Source organism: Budorcas taxicolor, chromosome 16, assembly GCF_023091745.1.
Source record: "Budorcas taxicolor isolate Tak-1 chromosome 16, Takin1.1, whole genome shotgun sequence".
Lineage (NCBI taxonomy): Eukaryota > Metazoa > Chordata > Mammalia > Artiodactyla > Bovidae > Budorcas > Budorcas taxicolor.
In genome coordinates this window covers 55,596,428-55,606,953 of record NC_068925.1, presented here as the reverse complement: position 1 = coordinate 55,606,953, position 10,526 = coordinate 55,596,428, and the positions used below count along the sequence as shown (strand labels likewise).

The 10,526-nt window shown below is 40.9% G+C and overlaps 1 protein-coding gene across 1 annotated transcript in view; it reads left to right on the top strand.

Moving 5' to 3' along the window:
- Positions 1 to 601: 601 nt before the first annotated feature.
- The window catches only part of CFAP107 (cilia and flagella associated protein 107), a 31,094-nt gene continuing 21,169 nt past the window's right edge, over positions 602 to 10,526 (top strand). The window contains exon 1 of the mRNA XM_052654216.1: positions 602 to 715. Coding sequence (XP_052510176.1) covers positions 602 to 715 — 114 coding nt within the window. The remainder of the gene's footprint in view (positions 716 to 10,526) is intronic.

Here is a 10,526-nt window from a genome sequence, read left to right as displayed (position 1 = left end):
CACATGTGTGACTTGAGGTAGCTGCTTAGTCCCTCTTTACTTCAGTGTCCTCATCCATAGAATGGGTACAGTTATGGCACCTGCTTCATAGGACTCTTTGAGGGTTAAACAAGTGAGTACATGTAAAAAGGTCTCAGCATGGACCTAGCATGTCAGCATTCATTAAATGGTAGAATGTGATAATCTCAGCTCATCTAGGTATAAAAATGCAACATGCATGATACCTCTTGGTAACCAGGAAGTTACATGACATGGAAACCAGGTCCTTCTGGCTCCTGCTTTTGTGGTGACTGCTGTTGGTTTGATTTGCTTTTTTAACATCAATTTTGCTTCTGAGGAATCAGCTGCCCCCTTAAGGAGAGTATTTATACTCACAGTCTATCACCATGGAGATTGTCAACAGTAGGGAATCCAAGATCACATCACCTCTTTCTGGAGGCTGAAAGTGGACTCTCAGGGCCCTTTAATCCTGCAAATTTAGCTGGGTGTCATCTACATTCTGACTGCTAAAAAGAAAAAAAGGCACCCCAAACTCAGCAGCTTCATAACATCTCCCACCCCGAAAACTTAAACTGTGTCAAGGCAAAGAAGCTTGGGACAAATGCAGTTTCTTACTGCTGTAAGTCCACAGTCATCCTCCACGCCAAGCTGGAAGATTGAGACCAAGTATTCAACAAGAGTGCTCACTGGAAACTGGACAGAAGAGAGGAGGGAGGTAAGAAAAAGAAGGTGGACAGAGGGCTCAGAAGGAGACCTGGCAGGGAGGATGAGTGAGGGCATTGTGTGCATATGTGCTCAGTCACTCAGTCATGTCCAACTCTCTGCCACCCCACGAATTGTAGCTCGCCAGGTTCCTCTGTCCATGGAATTTTCCAGGTAAGAATGGAGCAGGTTGCCATTTCCTACTCCAAGGGATCTTCCCGATTCAGAGATTGACCCCTTGTCTCCTGCATTAGCAGGCAGAGTCTTTACCACTGTACCACCGGAGGGTATTATTATTTCTAAATCAAGAGCCACAAATACTTAGATCTTAAGAAGGTGGCATTAGGAACTCTGTGCAGAGAGACTCCCTAACACAGAGGAGTTACATTTAAGCAGTCGTCAAAGTCCCCATTTATATCTTGAAAACATCATAGTACAGGTGTCAATAAGGTTGTGCCTTGAAGTTCTATAGTCAGTGGAGTGTTTCTAGGCATCCAATGTTCTCTGTTCCTAATTCAGCCGCATCTTGATTTGAAGAACATCTGCTCTCCCTGGGTTGGTCCTTCCGGATGTATTACCTGCCAAGGCAGGCTTGACACTCCTTGTCTTGATATCCAGGGATGAACTGCTGCTCTCTGGCACCTGTTCCACAACTTTGCCCTGCCTGTGCATTTCACCTTTCACTTTCAAACCAGAACAGGTGTGCTCTTGGTGTTCCCATGTATCTTAAAGACCATCTCAAAATACTTTGCTTAAATTGACCTGCATAAAATTGTGTATCTTCATTTGTGGCAATCAAGACTGGCCCACCTAAGTTTCTGCAGACATCTAGATATCTTCATATCTTCTTGGAAAATAGTCAAGGGAAAGAGGGTGCTGTAAGTGTGGGAAAGGTTAATAGTGACTTCTGAGAACTAGAAAAGGCTCTTTTCATGTGGGAACTTCAGCATTTGTCGCCCTTCTGGTCAGACATGGCTTTTGGCCATTTTTATCTCTGACTGCACTTGTCTTTGTCTGTGGAGTAAGTGTGTGTGTGTGTGTAATCCAAGAGCAAGAAAGACTGGTTAAGCAATCCCATTGAGCTCCTGTATGCAGAGCAGTACCCGGGGAGATTATGGGCTGATCCTACACCGACTGAGAGGAGATTGCATAAAGAAAGCAGAGTTGGAGCAATTTCAGAAAGATGGCAGACTAAGAAGTTCCAGGTCCCTTCTTTTCCCATGGAAACACTTGAAAAGCAACTATTAGCCTAATTGAAACAAATATATGGGAGCTCTGGAAAACAAAGGTCTATAGCAAAAAAAATCAAATGCCCATTTTAGAAAAAGCCACATTCAAAACAGTAGGAAACTCCATGGCGTTTTTACCTGCCCTCCCCTCATTCCTGCCCCAGCACAGCATGGTGCAGCGTGGGAGAAGCACCAGTTCCCAGCTCCCAGTTCCCTCCCTGGAACACAGAGGGAGTGGAGCAACACTAACTTGTCTGGAGGCTGCCGGAGGGATTGGTCTCTGTTTTGCTAACTCAGAGCTCAAACAGGAAAAAGTGGGTAGTTCATATTTCAGGCTAGGAAGAGCTTGGAAAGCAGCAGTGGTCAACAGTTAGTGAAAGCTGACAGGGGACTACAAACTTGCAAAGGTCTGGGGATAAGAAATTACGGGTAGAGAAATGCAACAGAACATCTAAGACTCTGAAAAGAAACCAGAGAGAGGCTTCTTGGAAAAATAAAGGAATTTTAAAGCAGCTATGTATACAAGGAGAAATAAAAAGCACAGATACACACAGACACAGAGTCATAGGCAGGATGCATGCTCATGTTCAGAAAAGTCCGAAGAAGAATTAAAACCTTTATACCTGACTGACTCCAAGACTCAGAACATGCCCACGACTTAGTAGAGATCTTTCCTTGTGTGGAGCCAGTCTGCAAAGACCAGGAGAGATGGCTGTTTTTCTCTCAAGTGCTCAAAAAACAAACAAACAAACAAACATACATAAGACTTAAAAATAAACAAGAAAATATGGTCCACTTGAAAAAAATTAAGTGGCAGAAACAGTCCCTGAAGAAACACAGGCAGCAGTAGTACCAGAGAAAAACTAAAAAACAAAACAACAACAACAAAAACTTGTCTTAAATATACTTAAAAAGCTAAAAGGAAATGTGGACAAAGAATTGAAGGAAATCAGGAAAATAATATATAAGCAAAATGAGAATATTAATGAAAGATAGAAATTCTAAAAAGGAATCAAACAGAAATGTGTGTGTGTGTATACTCATTCGTGTCTGACTCTTTGTGACCCCAGAGATTGTAACCCACCAGGCTCCTCTGTCCATGGAGTTCTCCAGGCAAGAATACTGGAGGGGGTTGCCATTTCCTCTACCAGGGGATATTCCTGACCCAGGGATCAAAGCCACGTCTCCTGCATTTGCAGGCAGATTCTTTATCCCTGAGCCACCTGGGAAGCCCAAATAAAAAAATGGAATTGAAATATACAGTAACATTTATGAAAAAAAAATTCACTAGAGACATTCAAAAGTGGGTTTGAACAGACAGAAGTAAGAATCAGAAAACTTGAAGATGGATTATTTGAAATTATTGAGCCTAGGTAGCAAAAAGAGGAATGAATGAAGAAACATGAGCAGAGGCCAAAGACTTGTGGGACACCCTCAAGTTGACCAATATGCTGACTATGGGATAAATTAAAAGAGAAAGGGGCAGAGAGATTATCTGAAGAAATAATGACTGAAAACTTCCCAGACTAGATATGGATCTACAAATCCCAGAAGCTCAGTGGAGACCAAATAAGTTAAATCCTCAGATACTCACACAGAGACAATTATAATCAATCTGTTGAAAGTCAAAGAAAAAGAGAGGCTCTTCAAAACAGCAAGAGAAAAATGACTCATCACATACAAGGGAGCCCTAATAAGATTATCATTAGATTTTTCAGCAGAAACCTTGGAGGTCAGAAAACAATGGGGTGATGTCTTTAAAGGGCTCAGTCCCCGCAAACCAAAACCTAAATAAAACCAAACCCCACCCTCCCAAAGCCCCATCCCACTACTGACTGAGAATAGCTCAGCCAACAAAACTTTCCTTCAAAAATGGAGAAATAAAAACTTTCCCAGATAAACAGAAGCTGAGGGAGTTCATTACTGCTACATCTTCCCTACAGGAAGTGCTAATGGGAGTCCTTGAAGTTAGTATGGAGAAATACTAAACAGTAACTTGAAGTTATATGAAACTATAAAGACCCCTGGTAAAGATAAATGCACAAGTATAGACACCATCATTATTGTAATTTTGGTTTGTAATTCCATTATTTTCTACACAATTAAAAAACACAAAAGCATAAAATATTATAAATTCATGTTAATGGGTACACAGTATATCAACATGTAATTTGTGACATCAATAACACAAAACGAGGGAGGGCAAAGCTATATCAGAGTAGGTTTTTATTAATGAGTTAAGGCAAGATAGTAGGAATTTAAAATACATTGTTATGCAATTTGGATGGACATAGAGATTATCACACTGAGTGAAGTAAGTCACATAGAGAAATAATATATGACATCCCTTATATACAGAGTCTAAAAAGAAATGATACAAATGAACTTACTTACAAAGCAGAAACAGACTCACAGACTTAGAGAATGAATTTATGGTTCCCTGTGGGGGAAGGGAGGGGAGAATCGATAATTAGGGAGTGTGGGATAAACGTGTACACACTGCTATATTTAAAATGAGTAACCAACAAGGACCTACTATATAGCACAGGGAACTCTGCTCCAGGTTATGTGGCAGCCTGGATTGGAGGGGAGTTTGGGGGAGAATGGATACATGTGTATGGATGGTTGAGACCCTTTGCTGTCCACCTGAAACTATCACAATATTAGTCAGCTATACTCCAGTATAAAATAAAAAGCTAAAAAATTAATTAAAAAATAAGATAGATCACTATAAATTTAAGATGTTATGTATAATTCCCATGATAACTATGAAGAAAATCTCTCTAAAATATACACAAGAGGAAATGAGAAAGAAAAATAGGTCACTACTAAAAATTAAATAAACACAAAGAAAAGTAGTAATGGCGAAAAGGAGGGACAAAAAGCCCTATAAAACAAAAAAGAAAACAAATAACAAAACGGTAAAAGTTAATAACAGTAATTACTTTCTTTTTTTTTTTTTTTAGTAATTACTTTAAATGTAAATAGATTAAATGCTTATCAAAAGAGATTTGCAGAATGGGGGAAAAAACAAGATTTTTTTTCATCCACCATCTATGAGACTGTGTTTAGATCTAAGGACATGCAAAAGTTGAAAATAAAAGACTACAAAAGGATACTCCCTGCAAATATCAACTCAAAGAGAGTGAGGTGGCACTGTATTAATTTCATAGAAAATGAAGTCTAAGTAAAAAAATGTTACAAGAGCCAAAGAAGGGCAGGGTATATAAAAGAAAGGATCAAGAAGAAATAGAAAGTATGAATAGACATATAACTAGTAAGAAAATTTAATCAGTAATCAAAGAGCTCCCCAAAATAAAAGCCCAGGACTAGGTGGCTTCACTGGTGAATTCTACTTAGCTTTTAACTACTTTACCAGAGGGCTTCCCTGATAGCTCAGAGACCAAGCTCTGCCTGCAGTGCAGAAGACCCTGGTTCCATTTCTGGGTCAGAAAGATCTGCTGGAGAAGGGATAGGCTACCCACTCCAGTATTCTTGGGCTTCCCTGGTGGCTCAGATGGTAAAGAATCCACCTGTAATGTGGGAGACCTGGGTTCCATCCCTGGGTTGGGAAGATCCTCTGGAGAAGGAAACAGCTACCCACTCCAGTATTCTGGCCTGGAGAATTCCATGGACTGTATAGTCCATGGGGTCACAAAGAGTTGGACACAACTGAGTGACTTCCACTTCACCTTAACATAATAAAGACCGTATATGAAAAGCCCAGCAACAATCATACCCATGCAAAGGAATGAAGTTGGACACCTACCTCACACCATATTCAAAAATTAATTCAAAATGAATCAAAGACCTATATGTAAGGTCTTTAGGTCTATATGTAAGACCTAAAATTATAAAACTCTTAGAAGAAAACAGGAGAAAAGCTACATGACATTAAATTTGGCACTGATTTCTTGGATATGACACCCTTAATATAGGGAACAAGAGAAAAAATAGATAAACTGGACTTCACCAAAATTAAAAACTTTATGTATGAAAGAACTTATTATCAAGAGTGAAAGCAGGCTCTTGCAGAGACATATTTGCCTATTTATATTCTTAACAGCATTATTCACAGGAACTGGAAGGTAGAAGTAATTCAGTGAGGAATGGAAAAGCAAAATAGAGCATATACATACAATAGAATATTACTCAATCTTTAAGAGAAAGGAAATTATGAAACATGCTACCATGTAGATAAACCTTGAAGACACTAAGTTAAGTGCAATGTTCAGTTCAGTTCAGTTGCTCAATCATGTCTGACTCTGCAACCCCATGGACTGCAGCACACCAGGCCTCCCTGTCCATCACCAACTCCTGGAATTTACTCAAACTTAAGTCCATTGAGGCGCTGATGCCATCCAAAAACCTCATCCTCTGTTGTCCCCTTCTCCTTCTGCCTTCAATCTTTCCCAGCATCAGGGTCTTTTCAAATGAGTCAGCTCTTTGCATCAGGTGGCCAAAGTATTGGAGTTTCAGCTTCAACATCAGTCCTTCCAATGAATATTCAAGATTGATTTCCCATAGGATGGACAGGTTGGATCTCCTTGCAGTCCAATGGACTCTCAAGAGTCTTCTCCAACACCACAGTTCAAAAGCATCAATTCTTTGGTGCTCAGCTTTCTTCACAGTCCAAATCTCACATCCATTCATGACCACTGGATGTTAAACCATAGCCTTGAATAGACGGACCTTTGTTGGCAAAGCAATGTCTCTGCTTTTTAATATGCTGTCTAGGTTGGTCATAACTTTTATTCCAAGGAGCAAGTGTCTTTTAATTTCATGGCTGCAGTCACCATCTTCAGGAATTTTGGAGCCCCCCCAAAATAGTCTCTTACTGCTTTGACTGTTTCCCCACCTATTTGCCATGAAGTGATGAGACCAGATGCCATGATCTTAGTTAGTTTCCTGAATGTTGAGCTTTAAGCCAACTTTTTCACTCTCCACTTTCACTTTCATCAAGAGGCTTTTTAGCTCCTCTTCACTTTCTGCCATAAGGGTGGTGTCATCTGCATATCTGAGGTTATTGATATTTCCTCTGGCAATCTTGATTCCAGCTTGTGCTTCATCCAGCCCAGCATTTTTCATGATGTACTCTGCCTATAAGTTAAAGAAGCAGAATGACAATATATAGCCTTGATGTCCTCCTTTTCCTATTTGGAACCAGTCTGTTGTTCATATCCAGTTCTAACTGTTGCTTCCTGACCTGCATAACAGGTTTCTCAGGAGGCAGGTCAGGTAGTCTGGTATTTCCATCTCTTTCTGAATTTTCCACAGTTTGTTGTGACCCACACAGTCAAAGGCTTTGGCAGAGTCGAAAAGCAGAAATACATATTTTTCTGGAATTCTCTTGCTTTTTTGATGATCCAGTGGATGTTGGCAGTTTGATCTCTGGTTCCTCTGCCTTTTCTAGAACCAGCTTGAACATCTGGAAGTTCACGATTCACGTACTGTTGAGACACGGCTTGGAGAATTTTGAGCATTACTTGACTAGTGTGTGAGATGAGTGCAACTGTGTGGTCGTTTGAACATTCTTTGGCATTGCCTTTCTTTGGGATTGGAATGAAAACTGACCTTTTCCAGTCCTGTGGCCACTGCTGAGTTTTCCAAATTTGCTGACATAATGAGTGAAGCACTTTCACAGCATCATCTTTTAGGATTTGAAATAGCTCAACTGGAATTCCATCACCTCCACTAGCCTTGTTGGTAGTGATTCTTCCTAAGGCCCACTTGACTTCACATTCCAGGATGTCTGGCTCTAGGTGAGTGATTGCACCATTGTGATTATCTGGGTGGTGAAGATCTTTTTTGTACAGTTCTTCTGTGTATTCTTGCCACCTCCTCTTAATATATTATGCTTCTGTTAGGTCCATACCATTTTTGTCCTTTATTGAGCCCATCTTTGCATGAAACATTTCCTTGGTATCTCTAATTTTCTTGAGGAGATCTCTAGTCTTCCCCATTCTATTGTTTTCCTCTATTACTTTGCATTGATCACTGAGGAAGGCCTTTTTATATCTCCTTGCTATTCTTTGGAACTCTGTATTCAAATGGGTATATCTTTCCTTTTCTCCTTTGCTTTTCACAGCTATTTGTAAGGCCTCCTCAGACAGCTGTTTTGCTTTTTTGCATTTCTTTTTCTTGGGGATGGTCTTGATCCCTGTCTTCTGTACAATGTCATGAACCTCTGTCCCTAGTGCAATGTTAGTCACCAAAGACAAATACTGCATACTCCCTCTTATACAGTGCGTGCCGTGCTCAGTCGCTTTAGTTGTGTCCAACTCTTTTTTGACCCCATAGACCTCCCCCAGGCTCCTCTGTCCATGGGATTCTCCAGGCAAGAATACTGGTGTGGGTTGCCATATCCTCATCCAGGGGATCTTCCTGTCCCAGGGATGGAATCCACGTCTCTTATATCTCTTGCACTTCCAGGCAGAATTACCACTAGCGCCATCTGGGAAGATCTGAGGTACAGCAGTGTAGTCAAATTCATAGAAATAGAAAGTACAATGGTGGTTGCCAGGGGCTGAGCAAGGGAAGAATGGAGAGCTGTTGCTTAAAGGGGACAGAGTTTCAGTTTGAGATGATGAAAAAGTCCTGCAAGTGGATGGAGGTGGTGATTGCTCATCAATGGGAATGTAGTTAATGCCACTGAGCTGCACAGTTAAATGTAGTTAAAAATGGGACTTCCCTGGTGGTCCAATGGCTAAGACTGCAAACTCCCAGGGGACCTGGGTTTTGATCCCTAATTAGGGACACACCTAATCAAGTCATTCGGTACTAAAGAACCTGCCTGCCAAAGCAGGAGAACCAAAAGATGAGGGTTCGATCCCTGGGTTCAGAAGATCACCTGAAGAAGGAAATGGCAACCTGCTTCAGTATTCTTGCCTGGGAAATTCCATGGACAGAGGAGCTTGGCAGCCTACAGGCCATGGGGTCACAAAAGAGTTGGACATGACTTAGAGACTGAGTGCACGCACGCATGCGTGCACACACACACACACACACACACGGAACTAGATTCCACATGCTACAACTAAATAGATTACACATGCCAAGACTAAAAATCCTTTGTGCTGCAACTAATATGCACTGCAGCCAAATAAAATAAAAATAGTCAAAATGGTAAATTTTATTATTCATCTTTTATTACAATGAATTTCAAAAAACAATGAAAAATTGTGATATAATAGGGCTTTTCTGGTGGCTCAGATGGTAAAAAATGCAGGAGACCTGGGTTCAATCCCTGGATGGGGAAGATCCCCTGGATAAGTGAACAGCTACCCACTCTAGTATTCATTTATTTTAAAACTTATTTATTTTTATTGAAGGATAACTGCTTTACAGAATTTTGTTGTTTTCTGTCAAACCTCAACATGAATCAGCCATAGATATACATATATCCCCTCCCTTTTGAACTTCCCTCCCATCTCCCTCCCCATCCCACCCCTCTAGGTTGAGACAGAGCCCCTATTTGAGTTTCCTTAGCCATACAGCAAATTCCCGTTGGCTATCTATTTTACATACGGTAATGTGAGTTTCCATGTCATTCTCTCCATGCATCTCACCCTCTCCTCCCCTTTCCCCATGTCCACAAGTCTATTCTCTATGTCTGTTTCTCCACTGCTGTCCTGGAAGTAAATTCTTCAGTACCATTTTTCTAGATTCCATATAGCATGCTTGGGGCTGGTGCACGGGGATGACCCAGAGGGATGTTGTGGGGAGGGAGGTGGGAGGGGGGTTCATGTTTGGGAACGCATGTACACCCGTGGTGGATTCATGTCAATGTATGGCAAAACCAATACAGTATTGTAAAGTAAAATAAAGTAAAAATAAAAAAAATAGATTCCATATATATATGTGTTAGAATATGATATTTATCTTTCTCTTTCTGACTTACTTCACTCTGTACAATAGATTCTAGATTCATCCACCTCATTAGAACTGACTCAAAGGCATTCCTTTTTATGGCTGAGTAATATTCCATTGTGTATATGTACTACAACTTCCTTATCTGTTCATCTCTCGATGGACATCTAGGTTGCTTCCATATTTTAGCTATTGTAAATAGTGTTGCAGTGAATAATGGGATACATGTGTCTTTTAAAATTTTGGTTTCCTCAGGGCTTATGCCTAGGAGTGGTATTGCTGGGTCATATGGTGATTTTATTCCTAGTTTTTTAAGGAGTCTCCATACTGTCTTCCTTTGTGGCTCTGCTGCTACAGAATCTGCCTGCAATGCGGGGGACCTGGTTTTGATCCCTGGATGGGGAAGATCCCCTCGGAGAAGGGAAAAGCTACCCACTCCAGTATTCTGGCCTGGAGAATTTCATGGACTGTACAGTCCATGGATACAACTGGACACGACTGAGGTACCTTCACTTTCACTTCACTTTCATACCATCTTCCACAGCGGCTGTATCAATTTGCATTCCCACAAACAGTGCAAGAGCATTCCCTTTTCTCCACACCCTTTCCAGCATTTACTGTTTGTAGACTTTCTGATGATGGCCATTCTGACTGGCATCCAGTCCCATCACTTCATGGGAGACAGATGGGGAAACAGTGGAAACAGTGTCAGACTTTATTTTTTTG